The 24,410-nt window shown below is 33.3% G+C and overlaps 1 protein-coding gene across 6 annotated transcripts in view; it reads right to left on the bottom strand.

Moving 5' to 3' along the window:
- The window catches only part of LOC116096502 (histone demethylase UTY), a 126,041-nt gene that overhangs the window by 37,840 nt on the left and 63,791 nt on the right, over positions 1-24,410 (bottom strand). For all 6 annotated transcript variants that reach the window (XM_031378400.1, XM_031378371.1, XM_031378380.1 and 3 more), the window contains exons 9-15: positions 22,887-22,980; positions 20,214-20,340; positions 14,594-14,692; positions 13,720-13,939; positions 12,870-13,004; positions 11,863-11,958; positions 1,718-2,424 (exon numbers count right to left, since the gene is read on the bottom strand). In XM_031378400.1, the coding sequence (XP_031234260.1) occupies positions 1,718-2,424; positions 11,863-11,958; positions 12,870-13,004; positions 13,720-13,939; positions 14,594-14,692; positions 20,214-20,340; positions 22,887-22,980 (1,478 nt within the window). The remainder of the gene's footprint in view (positions 1-1,717; positions 2,425-11,862; positions 11,959-12,869; positions 13,005-13,719; positions 13,940-14,593; positions 14,693-20,213; positions 20,341-22,886; positions 22,981-24,410) is intronic.

The following is a 24,410-nucleotide window of genomic DNA, read 5'->3' on the forward strand; positions in this document are numbered from 1 at the left end:
GGCTAACATTCAGAGTGGGACTCCCCTTTCACAAAGGAGAAGGGGAGGGTGGAATGGGGAAAGTATCTATGTGAGGAGGTACTGGGAGGAGAGGGGAGCTGATATTGGGATATGAAATGAATAAATAAATTTAATATAAAAAAAAACAGTAGACATGTGGCTGATTATTAACTCATATAAATTATGTTATGTAAAAATTGTAGCTATCTTTTTACCAAATAAAGTATCTCAAATGTCTGTAATAAACATTATTTTGAGTTTATATAATTATATAAGTCCAATGTTTAATTATTTCAGAAAATGTTTATGTTAATTTATCATGGTACCAAAAGTTTGATTTTATAACAATATCAAGTGAGAATAGGGCAGCAAACCAGAGAATAAGCGTGTCTGAAATGAAATTACTTTTATATAAATGTAAAACAATGGAAAAATAAAAATATGCACAGTTCAAGACAGATAAAGATGAGGAAAGATACCATGAGTGATGGAATCATTTGAATTTCTATGAATCTCAAAGAATCATGATAGAAATGCAAAAAAGATAAAGCCTGATAATAGCCAGAAAATAATAGCTGGATAGAGAAGAGAATGGAGGTAAGCACCTGTGGTCCTTCAACTAGCCTGGGCAAAACAGCAAGAACATGTCTTATAACAAAACTAACACAGCCAAACAGAAGAAGGAAATTTTAATAAAATGACTCTTAGGGATGGTTCAGGATTAATAGCTAAATCAAATTATTTACTTAATACAGCCAACTCAGAATCAAGGAACTTCCTTAAAGAAATTTAAATACATGCTACTACAACTTTAAAAGGAACTACTAGCAACACATGTGCACACAGAGGCACATATGCACGCACGCATGCACACACACATTTTTTTAATGAATATGGTACTTGGGCAGACATTACTCCATGAAGAACCACACTATCTAATACCATAATTATTTAGTACTATGAATCACTTTTGAGTTGTTTGCCAGAGTTTCCCAAGATATTCTGAAAAGAGGCCTTGACTGCCTACCAGAAGTTGAAAGTAAGTTAAGGTACAAGGTACCTTGTAGAAGTTAGTGACACCCAATATAAAGAAATACATCTGATTGTTTATTATTCTTTATCACCTTTTGTGGGAGGAAAATAAAACCTGTTAAATAAATTACTATGGTCTCAATCTCACAGTTCTGACAGAATTCCTCTAGAATGGCTAGTGATTTCTCAACTGTTTCGACCCTTTTAAAATTTAGCCCAAATGCAAGAAAAGCTTTGCCTTAGCAGATGAAAAAACAAACAAACAAACAAAGGATTATCAAAAACCTAAAGAAAAGAAAACATAAGAACTTGGAAGAGGGAATGTCTAAGGCTTCGTACTTCTTTACCACATAAGATTTAACACTGCCAATTTTACCCTCAGATTTACAGCTATGAATTCTAATAAACAATAAGAGATAGTAGTATTAGAAAAAGACATATCTTTGACAGCATTTACAAAAAGGAAACAAAACAAAACAAAACAAAAAACAAAAAATGAAATATATCAACATCTAAGCCTAAGGAAAAAACATCCTGCATATGAAATTGCTTTTTTTCCTGTCTAACTGTAGTCTTTCACACATTGTACAAAGAAAAAATAATATTTTTTCTGTTATATTTCATGCTTTCTTATGTAGACAGAGTCAATCATTTCCACCTTTGGATGAACTTTAAACACACTAACCTGCACGCTTTCAGAACTTCTGTTGAACTGGAGTATATGGACACAGACATTGATGGTATGATTTGAGGTCTAGGTCTGAGGCCAACATTAACACTGACAGAACTCTCGGAGTTCTCATGCCTTTCTCCATTAATTGTGTGTAATCCACTGTGAGGACTGTGTGTCTGCTCAGTGAGCTTTAGGGAAAGTGTTTCTGTGGAACTAGCTGAAGAGAGTGAAGAAGCAGAAAGATTATTGGGCTTTTTCTGAATGGCTGGATGAACATTACTGACTTTATCACAAGTTCCTGTGTCACGGTCCACACTGTCAATAACTTCTCCAACCAAGACAGAAAGCTGAGGATTGTCTAGAATTATTAAATTTGGTGACACAGAATCTTCATTATTAAGGCTGGAAATAGGAACTGATGAGATCTGATTAATATGATTAGAATGCTCCTTTGCATTAACACAGGTATTAGATGCGTCTCTATCTTGCCTACTTGTTTTAGAACTCAAAGATTTACTTCTTGAATCCTTGCTCTCTTTGGTAAAGTTAATGATCTTTTGTTCTTCTGAGGTAGGAATATGTAAGGAGAAGTGGTTTTGAGCATCCCCCTTTGAATTTTGAGGCTGAGTATGATTTCCATTCTGATTCTGATCACTAGTGCTAGCTGCTTGGAGATATAGTGCAGACTCAGTTTGAAATGGAGGTTGTCTACCAAGACTCTAGGAAAAGAAAGAAAAAAACTTGATTTAAATATTATAAAATTCATGTACATAATGACAAAATGTTAAAGCCACCAAAAATAAACAATTAATAAATAAAATATTTCTGACACTTCCATAATCAACATTTTAAAGTTTTCAGAGTAAAACTTGGATACTTGATCTGATTCTATTTACTAAGAGTTCCTCCCCAGTTTTTTCTGAATAAAAATTTGAGAACTTCATATTGTTCAATACTGACGTATAACACTCTCACATTAAAAATACTATACTTATTAAATAGACTTAAGCTACAATACATATGCATTACAGTTATGAACACAGATAAACTAAGAGGTAATTATAATTTTTAATAAATCTAATATACAACATATATTATCTGAACTTTGTAAATTACATATACTAACAAATATATTTTTGTTTAATTTATGAGACGATATTTAGAAATGCTGTATTTGTATCACGCTCTCTGGTCTCTTAAATATGGGCCCTAGCTACTTGTCTGTTTTTTCTTTCTCCTTATTTTTAAGTTTTATGTGTGTTTCGCCTGCATGCGAACCATATGAATGCAGTACCAAGAGAGGCCAGAAGAATCAGATTTTCAGAACAGAAGAATTAAAAATAATTGTAAGCCACCATGTGGATGCTGGAACCTGCTCCAAAAGTGCACTGAGCAGCCCTGATATTGGTTTTTATATATACCAGAATATAGTGATACTGCTAAAAAAAAAAAAAAAGAATTAGAATGCTTTCCTGCAGTTAGCAAAAATCTGAGATACAAAGGAAAAGTTGTTATTATAAAAGTGACTTTCACTGAGTTCAAGGTCATCTTGATCTACATGAGTATAACCAGGGCTTGGCGAAGACATCTTGTTTTTAAAAAACAACAAAAATCAAGGCTGAAGTGGTGATGACTCAGTGGTTGTGAGCAATGGCTGCTCTTCCAGAGGACTGGAATTCAGTTCTCAAAATCCACATGGCAGCTCACAACTCCTTCTTATACAGTTACATTCTCAACGTAAAATAACAGTAAACTAAATTATTTTTAAATTATTTTTTAATTATATCCTTATTATATAAATGATTGTTTATTATGTAAATGAACACTTATTAAAGATGTAGGTATGTTATGAAAACTTCAAGATTTTTCATAATCAGATAATAAGCACACACAAGTTTTTTTTCTCAGGCCACAGACTAAAAGCATTAGGAATTGTATGGGAACAAGATTTTAATATGTAGTGGATTAAGTGGAGCTCACTTTGTAGAGCAGGCTGATTTCAAATTGAGAGATCTGACTAGCTGAGCCTCTGGAGTGCTGGAATTAACCAAGGCCTATGACACCATCTCCCAGACCAAGGAAGTTTAAATTCCTTTAGTGCACCTTCATTATGTGGTGAAAGTAAAAATCTGGAGAATAGATAATAAATTTGGATCTCTTTCTCCAATCAAACTGAATACTCATAAGAAAAGACTTATAATGTATGGACTTCAGTATAATGATGATAAGCTGGTCTTTAAACTTAATTAAAAAAACAATTTTTAAAACTAGAAATCAGAGTAGGATATATTTAAACTCCCAATATCTGATGGCAACAATACAAAATAAAAACAAAACCAAGTTAAATGTTTAAACATATGTAATAAATATATTTAAAGAAATAAAGGGGGAACATTCTTAAATTGTTAAGACTTTGTTGTATATTTAACAGATTAACTAAGCATTAAACCAAATAAAAACACAAAGATCACACATGTATTAAAATCCACATAGAAAAGCTAATGCAGAAAAAAGGTACACTAAGACAAAAATGACACAAAAATGAGACTTCTCACAAAAAGTGGCAGTCATAGTACTTCAGAGATGACTTGGCAGATAAAAGAACTGCTTGCTCTTACAGAGGACCAGGGCATGAGTCCCCAGCATCCAAACGGTGCTTTATCGCCATCTGTAACTCAAGTCCCAGGGAATCCAATGTCATTAGCTTTAGACCTCTGACAGTATCAAGACACACATGGTGCAGAAACTAATACACAGGAAAATATTCACTCACATAAAAGCCTTCTTTTTTCTTACATTGGAAGGTAACTATTAGGAAAACAACACTGAAGAAATTCACTAGGGCTGAAGCGATGGCTCAGTGGTTAAGAGCACTGACTGTTCTTCCAGAAGTCCTGAGTTCAGTTCCCAACAACTACATGGTGGCTCACAACCATCTGTAATGGGATCCGGTGCCCTCTTCTGGTGTGTCTGAAGTCACACCATTTAAAAAAGAAAAAAGGGAAAGAATAAAAGAAAGAAATGTACTAAATGTGGCCATCTTTTATTTGTGGTAAGGAGGCCAGAGACTCAGCTATAGCATCTTTTACCCTTGACACACTAACATGGAGAGAACCATAAAAATGATAATGGTTCTTCAAGAACCCAGAAATGACAAAAAATATGCAAAAGTTTAACATTCGACATACACACTGAAGAAAAGGTATCATTTTCAACAAGTGGTGCTAGTCAAACTGGACAGCTCCTGTAGAAGAAAGAATGAAATTCAGTCCTTATCTCTCAACGTGTATAAGACTCAACTTCAAATGAATCAAGAAACTCAATGTTCCTCAAATCTGAACTGGATAGATAAGGTAATGGAAAATATACAAGGACTATTTGAACAGGACCTTACTGAACAAGCACTAAGACCAACAACTGACAAATAATACTGCATGAGACTTACATGCATACAGCATAGAACACTATCATTTGCGTGAAAAGGCAGGCTCAGAATGAGAAAATACTTTATTATCAGCCAAATACATAAAGAACTCAGATAATTAAACATTAAGAAAATAAGTCAAGTAAAAATTAGGGCATGGACTTATTTAGATTCTTCTATGTGCAAACATCCTGGTTTACAGTTTAATGTTTTTATGGAATTCCTGAATGTGGGAAAGAATCAGCTTCAGATTCTTTTGCCTTTTCTTTGGGTCTTTTCCTTCTGTTAGATTGTCTTGTCCAACTTTGATGTGATAGTTCTTGTTTTAGCTTATTATACTCATTCTTGTTACAGTTTTTTAAAAGAAGAATGAATACCTATTCACCCACTAGGGTAAAGGTTAATAAATGAACTAGTAACTGCTGGAAGAGAGAAAAATCAACAATAGAGTGACACTGGGTTTATCAAATAGTAATGAACAGCTCTCTCTCAAATTGAGTAGTAGTTGACCAATACATAATACCCTCCACTGTTTTGTCTGTATGCTCTTATTTGGCTAGTGATTGGTTGTTATTGTTTGTCTAGGGGCTTTTATTTTGTTTTCTTGGTTTTAGGGATTTTGTTTTGTATTGTGTTTTTGTTTGGTTAGGAGCATCTTAAAGTTGGATGGATATGGAAGGGAAAATATCTGGAAGGAATTGGCAGATGGGAAGAGTATGTTCAAAATACATTTAAATCTAAAATTTTTTAAATGATAAAAATTACAAAGAAAAAGAAGGGCAAAGATTTTAGAGCAAGGAGTTAATGAGAGTTCTCAAAACAATAAATACATGTGGCCAAGAAATATTTCTTCTCAATGTTCAACAAACTTGGCTAGCAGGAAAAATGATAATTAATACTTCTAGATTTAATCTTCATCCAAATCAGAAAGCATAGGATAAACAATTAAAGAGACAACAAATGCTGGGTGGGTATAAATAAAGAGAAATGCTGGTGGAAATATACAAACTAGTGTAGCAACTATGAAAATCAGGGAGGAGTTATTTTAAAAAGCTAGATACCAATCTACAAGATGAGGTAGCATATACTTAAAAGAGTCATCCATGTACATTGTTGTCACAATAGATAGGAAACAACCTAAATGACTATCACTAAATGAACAGATAATAAAAATGTACTTCATATACACAAATAACTATTATTTCACTGTAAAATAAAAATGAAAATATGAAACTCAGATGTAAAAGGAAAGAAGTAGAAAAATTTTTGAACAAAGTTACCATGACCTGGAGAGAATAACAGTACAAATTTCCTTATATGTGGATGCTAGCTTAGACTTGTTAGATATACATGATTCAGTTAAAATACCCATAAAAGGCAAGAAACTAATAAGGGGTCATAATGAGAAACTTCAAGAAAAAGGGTACAGAACACAAGCGTTACTAAAGGGAAAGGGGAAAGCCCAATAACAGAACAGGAAAAGTTAAGTAAGGTGGAAATGGAAGGAGAGAGTATTCAGGGGGATAAATAACACTAAAGACCTCTTCAACCCATGTGGAAACCCAACAATACCTACTACCCAGGCATCATGGCTTAAAAAGACCAGTTCCAAGTATGGTTTAACTCTTCAAGTTGCACATCATTGCATTCCATCACAATAGCACCATCAGTCCCCACAAAACAAAACAAAAACAGTACACATGCTGTCACAGCATATAGTTACTCTCCAGAAACTGACAGTTAAGACTGCTGAAAACACCTTACATCTGAGTAGTGGGACCCTGGACAATCAATCTTGTAGTGAACAGGCAAGTCATATTTGTAATGATTAGCTTTGACAGTACTGTAATGTTCTTCTATGGTACCCAACTATGAAACATGAAATTTACAACATGGCTAGACTGGCAAGATTAAGAAAACAATACGGGTATAGTTGATGTATGAATACCTAGCTTCTTTTTGACTGAACTTAATTCCTGCTGCACAAGATGCAAATCATTTCTTTATATCCATTGTGTAACCCCAATGCTCATCAGACGACCTTCTTTTTGGCAGTAGATGATTAATAATTATTTTATTTAATACTCATGCATGCATATTAAATCTGAGTAAGTCTACCCTCTATTCCATCCCTTCCAATTCCTCCCATTTCTGCCCCACCCTATTTCCCCCTACAAATAACTTCATGTGCTTTTGTTTTGAAACCTATTGAGAGGCACTCACCACTACCACCATCATCATCACCACCACTACAACCACTACCACCACCATCATCACCACTACGACCACCAAATTAGGACCATCTACTGGAGCATAGGTAGCAAATTAGGAAAGAAAACACACTCTTGGCCCCACAACTGGTGGATATGCAGGAAAGAAGAGATTATGATGGGTTCAGCTGTTTATGGGACCTCACATATCCTTTCCCCAGAAAGTTTCAAATGTAATTATTGAAAACTGTGAAGAACAATGGTAAAGAACTAGAAGAAATAGATGTCCACAAGGAAAACATATTTGCTGGAATGAAAATCCTATTGTACAACTCAGAGGCTTGTTGTACTGAACAGTCCCAATTTTTTTCTGGAGGGAGTGTATCTCTCAATGGGAATAGAAGGTAGACTTAATCAGATCACATAATATGCACGTGCAAATTACTATTAAAGTAAATATTTAAAAAATTAAAGTGAAGTGTCACTGATCCGTAATAAGCATAATTGAATTCCAAAACAGTGTAGACACTTCTAGAAATAGTGTATCCATCATGAAAGTAGGACACAAAATGTTATTATGTTTACTAGAGTTTGGTAAAGTTATAAAATTAAAGTTATCCTGTTTAGCTTGGCCAAAATACCTAGGTATTTATTCCACTGGTTTAAAACCTCCAGATGAACGATATTAACTGTCAACTCATGACTGACTATATATAAGTAACCAGTGGCAAGACTAACAAACTACATATCCATAGGACAGGCCATTATTTAAGAATTAAAACTATAGGGCTGGAGAGATGGCTTAGCAGTTAAGAGCACTGACTGGGGCTGGTGAGATGGCTCAGTGGGTAAGAACACTCTTCCGAACTGCTCTTCCGAAGGTCCTGAGTTTGGATCCCAGCAACCACATGGTGGCTCACAACCATCTGTAATGAGATCTGACGCCCTCTTCTGGTGCATCTGAAGACAGCTACAGTGTATTATGCCAGAGAGAGCAGGGTGGAGCGAGAGGTGCCATCCTGAGTTCAGTTCCCAGCAGCCACATGATGGCTCACAGCCATCTGTACAGCTACCATATACTCATACACATAAAATAAGTAAAACAAATTAAAAAAGAAAAAAAAAAAGCACTGACTGTTGTTCTGTTGTTCCAAAGGTCTAGAGTTCAAATCCCAGTAACTACATGGTGGCTCACAACCATCTGTATTGAGATCTGATTCCCTTTTCTGGTGCATCTGAAGACAGCTACAATGTACTTAGATTTAATAGTAAATACATCTTTACAATGGTCAATGTTTTAGTGGCATCATAACTCAGGATAATAAATGGTCCCACCAAGAAAAAAAAATTAAAACTATAAATAAAAGGTGGGGTAAACTATATGTAGATTTCCAAGTAAAAGATGTCAATCTGGAAGGAAAATGGCATAGTATAAAAACAAGGGTGATATTCTGGAAAATCTATACTCCAGAAACAATAAAAACATCAGTGATTGCTCCAAGTTAAGGTGTTAAGTACAGATTAAATTTAGAAAAATGAATTAATTACTGAAGACTGCATCACCCTAATGCAAAGTGTTAAAAGAAATTAAGATATGTAGAAAGGAGGGGCTGGAAAGATGGCTGAGTGGTTAAGAGTACTGACTATTCTTCCAGAAGTCCTGAGTTCAATTCTTAGTAACCACATGGTAGCTCACAACTATCTGTAATGGGATTTCATAGCTTCTTTTGGTGTGTCTGAACACAGCTACATTGAACTCACATATATAAAATACTTAAGTCTTAAAATACAGATGTGAAGAGAGACAGTATGAACATGGACATCCTTACAAAGTTTTCTCTACAGCTAAAACACTCTAAAGTATAGCCCAAGAATAACATTCGAGGAAAAGTATATCAGTACCTAGTATATCAGTACCTTTAAAATCTTACTATCTCAGAAAAGAAAACATTCACAAAACTTTCTCATTTTGACCATTCATCTTTGTAACAACAACAAAGGGCCTTTTTCAAAGTCTTTTTCTCTCTTTGTAAATTCCCATAAGGTTCAAAAACTTTAGATTACAAAGAAGTTCATTTCATAATTTACTGTAGCTTGCAACTGACTAGCTCTTCTCACACTAAAATAAACCTAGCACAATGCTGATCTCATATAGAAAATAAAATTATACTAAAGTTCATAAGCACTTCTCCTAACACACATTTTGTATTCATGCTCAGAAGACACATATTAGCATACAACTGGACATGAAATACAGATTCTTTTTTTACAATGAAAAACTGAAGATCTTTGTTGTAAGTTACTGAATTTGGTCAAGAAAGTGAAAACCAAAATGGCTTAGCTGAGTCCAGAAGGTACAGATGAGTATTTTGTGTTTATGATAGAAAACAAAGCCTGTAGACTTACCTCATTATGAATTATTTAACAATAGTTCTAAAACCATTCCTTGAATTATTTTATCTTCTCAAAGTCAGCCAAATGAAGATAAACTACAAACTTCCAGTCTTTTACCTGAGCAGAGTTAAAACAGTTGCTTTCTCCAATGCCCTCTTGTAGTGACATTTATGCAGTTATGAGGTAGAATGCAAGTGTTTTGTGACATATAAGGCATATTTCCATTATTTCCATTTCCCATAAAATAATTATTTCCTGCCACAGTACTATTTTCTAGAAATTTGGATATGCCAAAGGTACCATAGCCTCCAAAGAAAGAGCCACCTGACAAAACAAGCAGAGTGAACTTCAGACTGACACAATCTAGGTGCTCTGGGCATATGGTTGCTGAACAAAATTTATAGGAAGTGCTGTGTCAGGTATTGGTTGTCCATTAAGAATCCCAAACTAGTTGAGCAGTGGTGGCGCATGCCTTTAATCCCAGCACTTAGGAGGCAGAGGCAGGGGGATTTCTGAGTTTGAGGCCAGCCTGGTATACAGAGTGAGTTCCAGGACAGCCAGGGCTATACAGAGAAACCCTGTCTCGAAAACCAAAGAGAATCCCAAAAGTTTGTACTTGGGCAACTCTTGTTTGTCTCATCTTCAAACACAAAAAGAAAATTTGCTTGTATGATTTGGGAAATGATTGGTGCATTTCATCTATAGATTTATGTTAATTCACTTTTGTCAGGTGTGATGTGATGTACATGCCTTTAATACCAGCACTTGAGAAGCAGAGGAAGAATCCCTGTTAGTCTAGGCCAGATAGAACTATAGTTAAAAATTCTGTGTCAGAAAACAAAAGATAGCAAAACAAAACACAACACATTTTCAGAGACTGGAAAGATTAAGCGACATTGCTATTCTTCCACTTGACATGAGTTCAATTCCCAACAACCAGGTCAGACAGTTCACAATCACCTTAATTCCACCTACATAAACATGGCATTCACATACATGTGCATGCACGTGCAAACACACAAAGAAGTAGGTCTTTTAAAATATAGTTGAAATAGGAAAAGGTTTTTATAGAAAACTTGCCTTGACATTCAAGAAAATCATGTGAATATTTTGTATTATTAACCAGAAATTTAGAGATGGATAAATATCTCAAAGATAATACTCTTCTAGAGGACCAGAATCTAATTCCAAGCACCCATGTGGCAGCTTACAACCACCTGAAACTCCAGTTCCAGTAGAACCAATGCCTTCTTCTAGCCTCTATAGAAACCAAGCATACTGGAGGTATACAGATATATATTCAGGAAACTCAAATGCACATAAAGTAAAAATAATCTTTTAAAAAAAGCAATTTACAGTTTTTTTTCTATTGTATAGTAGAAGACTTCCAATTTCTATTTTGAAATTTGGCTCAAATTAAAAAAATTCATTAAACTGCCTCAAAATTGTAATAATTACCACATAATAAAAATGAGCACAGAAGCTCCAGAGATGGCTCAGTTAAAAGCAGTGAGTGCTTCTCCATAGTACCCAGGTTCAACTTCCAACACAAATAACATAGCTCACAACTCTAAATTCCAGTTCTAGGAATTCTGCTCCACCCTCTTCCCCACCTCTTAAACCCCTCTTCTGGATTCATCAAGAACATGGCATGCACATGGTACACAGACATAATTCAGACTGTGGGAATTTGAATGAAATATCCATCACAGTCTCTCAGACATTTAAACACTTACTCATAACTGATAGCATTGTTTAAGAAGATTTATTTGTATAGCATTGTTGTAGGAAGTAGGTCACAGGACAGGGTTTGAGATTCCCAAACATCTTGGCACCAGTGTACTTTCTCTCCTTCCACCACTTGCTATTCACAATGAGAGCCATCAGTATTCTGTTTGTTGCCACCTTGCCTCACTGCCATAATATACTGTTACCCCTGTAAAATTGTAGGTCAGTTCCCTTCTCTAAAATCTGTGTGCATGCACTTGGACATACACACACATACTTACCCTTTCTAGTATAAGTCATTATGCTTTAGCACAACAAAATAATACATAAGGAAAAACAGACACACACATAATTTTTTAATTAACCCTCTAAGATGAATATATATAAAAAATTCTTCATACCTGTAATTTCTGTGTTGTGAAGCACTGTGTATAAACTTTCTGTTGTACTAAATGATGCAAAGATGTCTGGACACTATTCCAGCTATCAGAAATATTCTGGAAAAATTTTATTTCAAAATTTAGGAACATTTTTAAATTTAGGAACATTTTTAAATCTATATACAACTATGTCTAATGAGACAATAATTATTAATTGAAATATTTACAAATATAGGTACTAAGAAACTATCTAAACATACATTTCCAAACATTTTTAAGAGACTTATGTCTTATGTTTCAAAGTAGTATTAAGACTGTCCATTATACAGTAAGCATTTTATTTATTTTAATATCAATAAACAGTGGTGGAAAAACTACTTTATGGCCATAAGAAAACAACAAATGAAAGTGTTAACGAACATGGATAGTTCACTCTTTGAAGATTATAAAAGACAAACTTCTTTAGTCTCAGAGGTCAACACACAGAGACTAAGTAACTACATGTATCTGCTACACATTTGTTGGAATAGTTATTTTCTTGTAGTAGAAGTGGGAAAGCTTATTTAATTTCAGTATCATAAGCATATGTAACAACAAGTATTGCTCTGGTATCTGACTAGAGTTGAATACAGGTTCAATATTTGGATCATGAGCTTTGTAAGCCTAACAAATCATAGAAGTTTTTAAGAAGTTATCATTCTATTTATTTGTATTTATCACTGGACAAATATATAGCTTCTTTGAAAACAAACAACAACAAAGTTTTAATAATACACTTCTTCACAGTAAAAATTGCTTCCAAATCATTAAGTTACATAAAGATTTTAAACTGATATACCAAGTACCTTCCCACCTCAAAGGGAGTCTCATTTTGAACTAAAACTACTTTACAATTAAATATTTTAATTTAAATATTTTTACATTTTAAAGAGGCTAATCCACTATTTAGTATAATAAGTTTTTGATTACTATAGACTGTAAAGAAAAAAACCTTAAAAGCTGGGCACCTACAGAAGGTAACTTCTCACCTGCTGTGCTGTGTTCATGGCACCCTGCCTGGAGGTAAGCTCTGCGGGGATTGGTAGGCTCCACGCCTCCTCAATACTAGGAAGTAATTTAGTTTTATTCTGTGGACTACTTTGTGGAAGGTTACACAACTGAGCCTAGGAAAAATTATGTAAAAAGCAAATTTAACACAAGCCTATTTAAGTAAGATAAAGTTCACTAAATCTACCTCAATGTTACAGGTAATTAATTCTTACAGAAATATTACTGTGAATTGGGGGAGTTGGAAAATATTTAAATATAAAGAGAGTAACTAATATATATTTAGGAGAATCAGAACAGTGCTATCCTCAAACTTTTCAAGTTGCCATATACTTCCCATGAATTTTTAACCAAACATAAAAACCAAAGTTCATGTTCTTTTTTCTTGAAATTATAACTTTAGAATGACAATAACATTAAAAAGTGCCTAATAAAATGTACAGCATGTAAACTGATAAGCATCACAATATCATATCAAGTGAAAAAATGTTTTAAATTCTATCTATCTTACTAAAATTAAAAATACTACTTTAAGATACGAAGATAGTATGAAAACAAGTTAACATCCAATGACAGATAAAGGAGCTGTTGTGATGCTTCAGTGGGAAACTTTATAACCTAAATTTAATCCCCAGATCAATATGGTGAAAAAAGTAAACTGACTCTCACAAACTGTACTTTGTCTTTCAAATTAGTCCCATGGCATACATATGAACACCCACATAAAACAAATATAACTTAAAGAAAAAATCATTTTAAGACTTTTCAGTCATCATTCTATTTGTCATTATATTAGAAAATTTGTCCTTTATAATATTCTTAAGAGATTACCTGTAAAAACTTAATTCTTGATGTAAGTGCAGAGATGTTATTACAGCTTTTGCTCCGAGTTGCATTTAAGTAGCATTTAATGGCATCCTGGGGTTGGTTGCAAGATTCATAAAGAATACCTAAGTCCATCCAGGCTGCTGCATGTCCATGATCCAACTGTACAGCACATATATAGGCTTGCAAGGCATCCATAGGTTGATTTTGTTGTTGATAGAGCACCCTAGAAAGAAAAATGAGTTTTTCAGTTTGTTTGCTTTGTTGTCTTAAATACATGAGTTAGAGACTGCAAAGATGGCTCCATATTTAAAAGAAATTGCTACTCTTGCAGAGGACCTGGATTTGGTTCCCATTACACACGTAACAGCTCTGACAGAAACTATTTATAATTCCAGTTCTGGGAAATTTAACACCATCTTCTAGCCTCCAAGGCACATGCAATTATATTGTATAAATATATACATTCAGGCAGTCAAGTGTATACAACACACACACTAAATGAATAAATCAATACATCAATAAATCTTTTTTAGCAAAAACCACTGGTTGTTCTTGCACAGAACCCAGCTTTGATTTCCAGCACCTGAATGGTAGCTCAAAAACTATCTATCTGTAACTCAAATTCCAGTAGATCTAACATCTTCATTTGCCTTCTGTGGGCACCAAGTATCCATATAGTGTACAAATATACATGCAGACAACACAGACCCCCACACACACACACACACAATTAAAATAATCTTTATAACAATTGTAAAAATTAACTGATTAGTTTTATATTACTGCAGTGTCTTCCATGAATCCCGAACATCATTTAAAAATGTGTGTTGTGTATGTGTTTGTGTGTTGCAGAAGAAAGAAAGAAAGATATGCTTACCCTATGGAACACCATGTGTCTGCACTTGCTTCTGATTTATCAATGGATTGTCTATAAGATACAAAAGCATCCTGAACCTTCCCAATACATGAGTAACACCTAAAAGGGAATACAGTTATAGATAAAAATCTCATCAATGCATAACTAATTTGCCAAAATGACTTATCCTAAAGGGGGAAGATAACTAGCTTTTATGAATACATGACATTACATAGATCTAATTTTATATAAGAATTCTGATATATACTTCAATTGTTAGTAAGTGATCTGCTAACACATTGTATTAATGACCTCCACTGAAAGACTATTTTTTCAATGTTATTTTAAGGACAAAACATACAAACCCATACTTAAGTAATTCCACAACATTTTTCCAACATTGCAATAGCTTAAATCTACATAAAAATTAACTGTTCAGAACTTTGGTAATGAATTTTTCCCTTTGAAATTAACTGAAAGCAGTAAAACACTATTTTTTTGTTGTTTTGTTTTTTGTATTTTGTTTTGTTTTTGAGACAGGATTTTTCTGTATATCCCTGGCTGTCCTGGAACTCACTCTGTAGACCAGGCTGGCCTGGAACTCAGAAATCTGCCTGCCTCTGCCTCCTGAGTGCTGTGATCAAAATGTTACTTCTAAAGAAACAAGAAAAGTCTATCGTTATCAGATTATAATGCTTTATACTTTTAACTTTATGGTCTTATAACTTTATCTGTGAAAGAAAGGGACAATAAACAGAACCAGACTCTAAGCAGTGTGAATGACTGGTGAATGACAGAAAACACCAAAAGTATGTTGGTATCATTACGAACAAATTAAAGGCTCCTCAATGAAATTTTTATATTTATATATCATAAACACTTCTTTAATCACCCTGTGGCAAGTGGCAGGACAAAGATACCTGATTAAATTAAAGAAACAATAAAGAAATGGCTTAGTCTGTAAAGTGTTTTGCAATGTAAAAATGTGGACTTAAATTTAGATCTCCAGCACCAATGCAAAAATTCCCCCATAAAAAAAATGTAGCATCTATAATTCCAGAATGGAGGAGGAAAGCATGCAGAGATGGGTCCTTCCATGACATCAATGCTACCTGATTGTTAAAGTCTAGTGACATGAGATTCAGAGTCCAATATTTCAAAATATAATCAGAAGGGAAATAGAGGATACCCAAATTCAATCTCTGACCTCTACAAGCATATGCACATTCCAAGTACACAAACATCTACCTGAACACTGTAACACAGATACACCATACAGAAACAACCAAAATGTTAGCAATGTATACACCAAAATAGTATAAAATGAATATAATTTTGGATTGACAGAATATATTTAGGTATATTTCAAGTAAGAAAAGGTATATAATTTTTTAAAAAGGAACAATTTTAATGATTAAATAATTCATACAATTGATTAGATGAGAGCAGTCATTTTTAACCATAGATCAGGGGGGAAATTGCTATATATTATTTTTAAAATTGGCTAAAACAGCATGAAAAAAATTTTTAAATGACAATTATGATTTGAAGAACTAGCTAAATGTGATACTAAAATTAAAATTACTAAGTTTAATTTGGAACAATTGAGTTGGTAAACATAGAGTACATAAAAGAAGGTTACAAATAAGCACAAATAACAGCTAAATTTTGTACACTGGAAATAAAAGATGGTGGATAGAGGCAGCTGTAGGGACTGCAAACCATTTAGTGAAGAAATGCATACAAATTTTATTACTGTAGAGTCAGTGTAAATGGCCAAAATCTAGTTAGATGGTATGTCACAAAAGTTTAATTTTCTTTAAAGAAAACTTTATTCTATTTCATGAATAGCTGATGAAGTAAGTTCTATTACTATTACTCTATTAAATGGATGTACAATCTTTCCATTTCTATATAGTAAAAACAAAAGGCAAAATACCTATAAAATCTGTAGAAACAAATGTCTCAAGAAAATGGAATTAAGTGGGCATGGGAAAGAAAGGTAGAACACTTAAGGGAAACCTTTTCTAGAAACCATTCTCACCAAAACTACCTTCATTAAAACGGTTTGGCCAGGATCAGTGGCATATAACTTTAATCCTGGCACTTGGGAGTCCGAGGCTGGTGAGTCCAGGACCAGACTGGTCTACACAGTGAGTTCCAGAACAGTCAGGGCTACATACTGAGATCATGTCTCAACCAACAAACTCAAGCCTAGTCTATGTTTAAGATAATCTTCAAATCAATAATTGACTTCAACACTTTCTGAGTATGACAGAGTAGCTGCATACAGTAAATGCTGCTCCTAGGTTATCACCACTTACCCAATTTCCTTAGTCATCAAATATACAGGACTTCTTTTATAAAGAAGTGTGTGGGGCTGGCGAGATGGCTCAGCGGGTAAGAGTACTGATTGTTCTTCCGAAGGTCCTGAGTTCGTATCCCAGCAACCACATGGTAGCTCACAACCTACCCATGATGAGATCTGATGCCCTCTTCTGGTGTGTGTGAAGACAGCTACAGTGAATTACACCAGAGCAAGCAGAGTTGGAGGGAGTAGGGCCTGAGCATGCAGAAGTCCTGAGTTCAATTCCCAGCAGGCACATGATGGCTCACGGCCATCTGTACAGCTACAGCATACTCATACACATAAATAAACAAATAAATCTTTTTAAAAAAAGAAAATTATATAAAAAAAAAGAGAACTGTGTGGATTTCATTGTTCTAATAAGACACTAACCTTTCCTTTGGTCTCTAAATATAGCAGAAGCTATTTCAGCCTGTGCATATTTGTGTTCCTAGTTGTGATTCTCTTCTTTATTATAATAGTTCTTATTTCAGGAAGTCATCTTTATAATAACACTAGATAATCAAGCGTAAGAGCAGATATAATACAAACTCTCTAAGTACCTCTAGGGTATTCTCACATGATATAATTTGCACAGAATAACCCATATTCTGGACTTTCTCTGAAAGAGATTACTATATAAACACAAAATAGTAACTACAGAATTTCATAAACCAAGGACAATCTTAAAAAACCAGGGTACTGGAATTAAGTTATATGTCCCATGATAGTTTCTTATGAACTATAAACAATAACCAAATAACTTTTGAACAAGAAACTACCGGTATTAATTATTAATTAATTCATATGTAATTTATTTGATTTAAAGGAAAATATAGTAACACAAAAACTAAAACTCCTTTGAAGTTTTAAAAATTACTATATAACCCAATCTATTAGAAACAGACTATCTGACTAAGAAAATGTGAGAAACAGTACAATTCAGACTAGTAAAACTTGTTAGAGATCAAATCCAAGCATATTATCTAAAACAAAAAGAAAATATTGACAGCTCAAGTCATTTAAATAGGCTAACAGTAATTCTACAAACTATCAATTGCAAACCAAAAATGTTTAGCTCTTAGTCTAATTTTTCATACTAAAATGAAATAAAAGCACAATGGTACTCAGTGTGGCAAGATATCCCTTAAGATTCAATAATGAAACATATATTAGTGGCTATATACATATATGTATACATATTTACACACACACACACACACAAACACACCAAAACCAGTTGAATAATTGGACATAAGGCCCAACTCAATAGAAGGGATATCATGCTTAAGGCTAGTGAGCACATGAATCTTAGAGAGAGAAAGCCTAAGACCACAGCTCATGTGATAAGCATGATTACCAACTGCATTCTAAAACTTAACCCTATGCTTTCAGATAAGTGTTAGTATCATCAAACAAGCTTCTCTTTACAGAAAATGAAGAAGAAACTACACAAGAAAAAAAAATCACATAATACAGGGATCAACAGACTGTGAGGAGCATGGTCCTAATGGATACAACACAAATCACGTATGTAAGACTCAGGAATGTTGCAAAAAAGGACAGAAAGATTGTAAAACACAAAATCTTAACTTCTGATTTAGCTAACAAGACAAGAACAATAGTAATATCATTAGACATGGAAGAAAAAAAAAAATCATGTAGCCTCAGGCTTTTCTACCCATGCTCCAATTCCTGAATAACGACTTGGAAGTTTATTTATGTACAATATCCAGGCCTTAAGTTTTGGCTTGTTCACTATCTTGTAACTTATATAACCCAGTTATTGTATTCTATTTCTGCCACGTGGATAACTAGTTACCTGTCCTGTTTCATACGTCCTACTTCTCAGAGTCCAGGTGATGAATCCTTCTGTACCAGTCTAACAGAGTTCCTATCTCTCTACTGGAACTCCCACCTTCTATTTCCTGCCTTTTGCTAATTACCATCCACGTTTTGCCTCCATACAGTACACAAAAGGTTATCAATACAAGATCTCACCACACCTTATTCCTAGACAAAGAACTACAAACAACAAATTAGTACAGAGAGAGGGAGAAAAAGCCTTTCCTAAGGGTAAGGTCGTAACTGATTATCCATACAAAATGGTCAGCCCTAAAATCAAATGTAATAAAAATGGATACCGGTTTTATTTATATATTTGCATATATATGAATATATGTAAGAACAATAAAGAACTAAAAGGCATCAATCTGAGAGGGACATAAGTTGGGAGACTGGAGGGAAGGAATGCAGAAGAGGATGGATAGAGGAAAGGGAAAGAAGTCAATGATATAATTACACTTAAATTTTAAAACATTGATTGAAAATGGTTACAGAAAAAATTATACAAATATAAACATCTTACAAGGTTACTGGATATGGCCAATAAAACCTTAATCCTAGCATTTTAGAGACAAAATCAGGGAGATCTCTGAGAGTTTAAGGCCAGCCTGACCTACATGACCATTTTCAGGCCAACAAGGACTACAAAGTTAACCCTAGTCTCAAAAATAAAAGAAAAAAACCTATTTGAGAAATTTAACTTATATCAGTATTAAATATTAAGTATTATTTACTCTACACAATGTTCAAACTCAAACAAAAGAAACCCTATTTTCTACATTCCTTTACAATTTTTAAGTTTAAAATTTTTTCCTCTTCTTTATAAACTTTATTTACCTAGTGTGTTTGTATGTAAAACTGCACACCTGTATGCCATGTAGCATGTGTGAAAGTCAGAACATAAATTTCATGCATTGATTACTTCTATTTCTTCATTCAGAGCCCAGACATTAAACACTAGTTCTAAGATTGAATAACAAGTGTTTTTACCCTGCGGACCATCTTGCTAAACTTAATTTAACATTTTTATAATTAAAGATTTCATTAGTACATTAATTTGTGATCTGTAAGTAATGAATTCCCTAAGTACTATGAAAAAAAAATCACCAAACTAGTTAGTACTAATTTTCCAGGGAGGTGAACAATTTGCTAGAAATGACAAGTACAAATTTTTATTACTAAAATGTATAAACCAATTTCTAGAATTTAAAATAGACATTGTTTCACCACTATAATAAATACTATCAAACAAATCAAGTCAGAATATAATATGAAAATAAAATTTAATGAACAAAATAAAAATACTTCAAAGAAAAGAAATTCATTACTTACTCATTTTCACCTCTTAATAGTTATTATAATTGAAATTAAAATATCGTCAGGTATAATATTAGTAAACCAATTTTTAAATGTACGTCAACTATAGACAGTGTAAGAATCTGGCCTTACCTTCCAAGGAAATACCAAGACTGACCAGAATTAGGATCTTCCTCCAATGACTTCTGGAGATACTGAATAGCGTATCTTTCTTTGGTGGTCTTGTCTCCTACTAGATCCATATTATGGTGCATCCAACCTATAGTTTACAAGTTACAATTACTAATAGGTGTGATACTGTCTTTAATCCATCATTCTAGAGGCAGAGGCAGGGGTATTTCTCTGAATATAGTGACAGCCTCATCTTCTAGTTCCAGGAAAGCCAGTGTTACTCAGTAAGACCCTACTGCAAAAATAATATACCCAACAGGGAAAGGTTTTCCTCCTCAAGTATACAATGAAGAAAAAAAAAATTAATATTAAATTTTACTTGTGATCCTACTTTTTCTAAAACAAAGAAGTACAAAAAGGTTGTAGAAAAGCCTATTTCACCAAAAAGGATATTCAAAGTTATTAAAGAGACTTTTTTTTTTTTTTTTTTGGTTTTTTCAAGACAGGGTACTCTGTGTAGCTCTGGCAGTCCTGGAACTCACTCTGTAGAACAGGCTGGCCTCAAACTCAGAAATCTGCCTGCCTCTGCCTCCCAAGTGCTAGGATTAAAGGTGTGCGCCACCACCGCCCGGCTATTAAAGAGACTTTTTAAAACAGAGAGAACATCACTGGTACAAAATGTATAAACCACAGCTAGATGAAGGTACCATAAGCCTTAATCCCAGGACTTAGGAAGCAGAGGCAGACAGATTTCTGAGTTCAAGGTCAGCCTGAACTACAAAGTAAGTTGCAGGAGAGACAAAGCTACACAAAGACCTTTAAACTTTAAAAAATAAAAATAAAAAGAGAAAGTTCATCAATTATGAATTCTATGCTACTATATTTAATTTTGAAGAAAGATCAATTGATATTTAGATCAGAACATGCTTAAAGAAGTTTTAAAACCCTATTCTACATTTATAAAACATTATATAATATAATAAAACATACAATAAATAATTTACAATGTATAAATCTTTAAAAGATGTTTATATCACATATAATTTATTGGTAGAGCACTTGCATTGCATGTGTGAGGCCCTAAATTAAACTTCTAGCACCTGGAAAAACAAAGGGAGTACAATTTTAGGACCATGTACATGGTTCAACAATTAAAAATGTACTAGATTCACTACAGTGTAGTGTGTTTAGTCTACAGAACCCATGGAAAAGCAAAAGAACAGAACTCCACAAAGTTGTTCTTTACCACATGTGCACTGTAACAGGCATGTGAACACATATGTACATTACCTACTCACAAAAATTAAATGTTTTCTTAAAAAAGTACTACCATCAATGGAATTTGTTTAAATTAAGCTTTAAAAAACATACAAGAGGCCCAACATTTTGTGGTCACTAACTACTTTTACATATACACTAAATATAACAATATTTGATAAAAAAAGAAAGAAAAAAACAAACTTTCAGGTTACATATTAGAGTTCATAAAACCTGTAGGTACATAAAACCCGTAAAAGTGGTATTCAGGATACAACAAATAATTCCTTCATGATAACGAAGTTAACATGTCATTAAAAACGACAGTAAAAAAATAAAAGGTACAACAAACATTCAGGTAAAACAAGTGTTTCAGTTTTGACTCAACTCAATACAGCTTATCTTTAATTAAAATACAACTCAAACAAAGGAATGTTTTTATTTGTATTGAAGAAACTTATCAATAGTAACATAAAAAAGATTAATGTTAATGGTAGATCAGCTAAAACTTTTAAACCTGTTCAAACTGTATATGAAAACATTCTTCTTTTATCTGTATATTAAGACTATAAAACTTCTTGGAGAAAATAAAGGATTAGATATTCTGTAACTTTTAAGCAATGTCTTAAAATTGAGCATACTATTTAATAATATTAGATGGGGGCTATCGCCATGGCCCAGCAGGTAAGAGCACTGACTGCTCTTCCAAAGGTCCTGAGTTTGGATCCCAGCAACCACATGGTAGCTCACAACCACCCGTAATGAGACCTGACGCCCACTTCTTGGCTCACAGCCATCTGTACAGCTACAGTGTACTCATACACATAAAATAAATAAAATAAATCTTTAAAAAATAATTAGATAGGGCTGGTGAGATGGCTCAGTGGGTAAGAGCACTGACTGCTCTTCCAAAGGTCTTGAGTTCAAATCCCAGCAACCACATGGTTGCTCACAACCATCTGTAATGAGATCTGACGCACTCTTCTGGTATGTGTGAAGACAGCTACAGTGTACTTATGTATAATAATAAATAAATCTTTTAAAAAAAATTAGATGAAACTTTAATAGTCATGTAAATTCCATTACTTCAATCAACTCTTAAAACAGAAAGAAAGGAAAAATGAAGCATAGAAAAGTATTCAAGCCCTGTCATCCTCTGGTTTAGTTGTAGGAGATACTAGTGAAATTTAAAAAGAAAAAGCCACATTAAAGAATTGTAAGTGTAACAATGTGCAATACTGCTCAACAATAAATAAAAGTACACTAGTTCTAAACGAATGCAGGAAAAGTATTAATATATATAAAAGAACATATTCCTGCTACATTTAATTCTACAACATGAGATATCTAAAAGAAAATAAACTCCTCAGCAAAGAACACTTTGCAAGATTTAATATAACTTTATAAATTAACAATGAAAATGAAGTTTCTATGTACCTAACTGTTGTAATACAGTTGCTTTGACTTGTGATGGAAGGCTTTCAATTTGTAAAAGTTGTTCATAGGCTGCTTTTGCAGAATGGTATTTCTTCTAAGAAATAGAAGGGAAACAGGTATTTAGAAAAAAATAGGATAATACATAATTTAGTATAAATATCCCTAGTTTAACAGTAAATAAACAACAATAAAATTTTATTCCAAAAAAACAAAACAGGAAAGCAAAAATCATTTAAATTAAAACAATATAGTCATCCCTTACTACTCATAAGAGTTCTTCCAGGACCCATGGGAATATAAAAAACTACAGATTCTAAAGTCTCATACAAAATGATGCAGTATTCCATACAATCTATACATATCTCCTCATATATTTTAATTCATGTCTAGATTATATTACATAACAATGCATTTTAGCCTATAAACAGTTTAAAAGAGAAAAATTTATCAAGCAATAAAGTGTTAGTTGTTTACAGACTTTGGAAAAGTAACATAACAAAAATATTAATTTAAATTTTAAATTTATATTCTAAATATAACTCTTGAAAGACATAAAGAATGAAGAAATTAGAGTGTTTTTCATGATAATTCTATGTTTATAGAAAACCTTTTAAGTACATTTCTATCAAAAATTAGTAATGAACTAATATCTCTTGCTGTTCTTATCATAAAGTTAAAACTGCCACACAAACAAAGGAAAAATAAAACAATACATTAAATATCATATATGAAATGAATTTATTAAAACTTTTAAAACAGTCTATACTCATGATGTCAGGTCTTGACACAGTTTATAAATTTTATAAGAAAATGTGATTTCAAGAACTACAAAATGAGCAAATCAGTATCTTAAGGCAATAGTACATAATTGCAGAATACTAATCATAACTAAACAGAAGTAGAAATAGGTTCACCACTATGTTTTTAAGTTGTTCTTTCTTATGGATCAAAGAATGACACAATTGTGTTTGTGAAGCAAACAAATTTCACACGCACAAAAAAAAAAAAAACCCTTACGGAGACTGCAAATGCAGATGTATCAAAACAACAAAAAGAAAAGATCTGAAAAGCAGAACAAAACAAAACAAAAGGAGAAACCCAAATCCTTACATGTCCATAAAAACCAAATTAAAGTGTAGGATATACAGTTCAGTTGTCAAAGCGTTTGCTTTTCAAGGATCACACCCTGAGATTAATCCAACAACACAAAGACCTGATATAGTAGCACATGGACAAGGATGTAATAAAATAGAATCACAAGTTCAAGGTCATCCCCAGCTAACATATCTAGTTTCAGGCCACCCTGAGATATAAAATATCTGAATTAAAACAAAAATGAAGAAAAAATCCTGCCAACTCTGAAGACCTGCATGAAATCTACTCAAAGCATTTTTAGTCAAAAACTCTGACAGACACTATCCTCATTTTTGGGTGTCATATTTTTAAGATATCCAATTGTTTCTTTCATATCTGTTTGGAAATGACTAATTCTGTGGTGTTTAGTTTACTTTTTTTTCCTTTTTT

This window comes from Mastomys coucha, chromosome Y (genome assembly GCF_008632895.1).
Source record: "Mastomys coucha isolate ucsf_1 chromosome Y, UCSF_Mcou_1, whole genome shotgun sequence".
Lineage (NCBI taxonomy): Eukaryota > Metazoa > Chordata > Mammalia > Rodentia > Muridae > Mastomys > Mastomys coucha.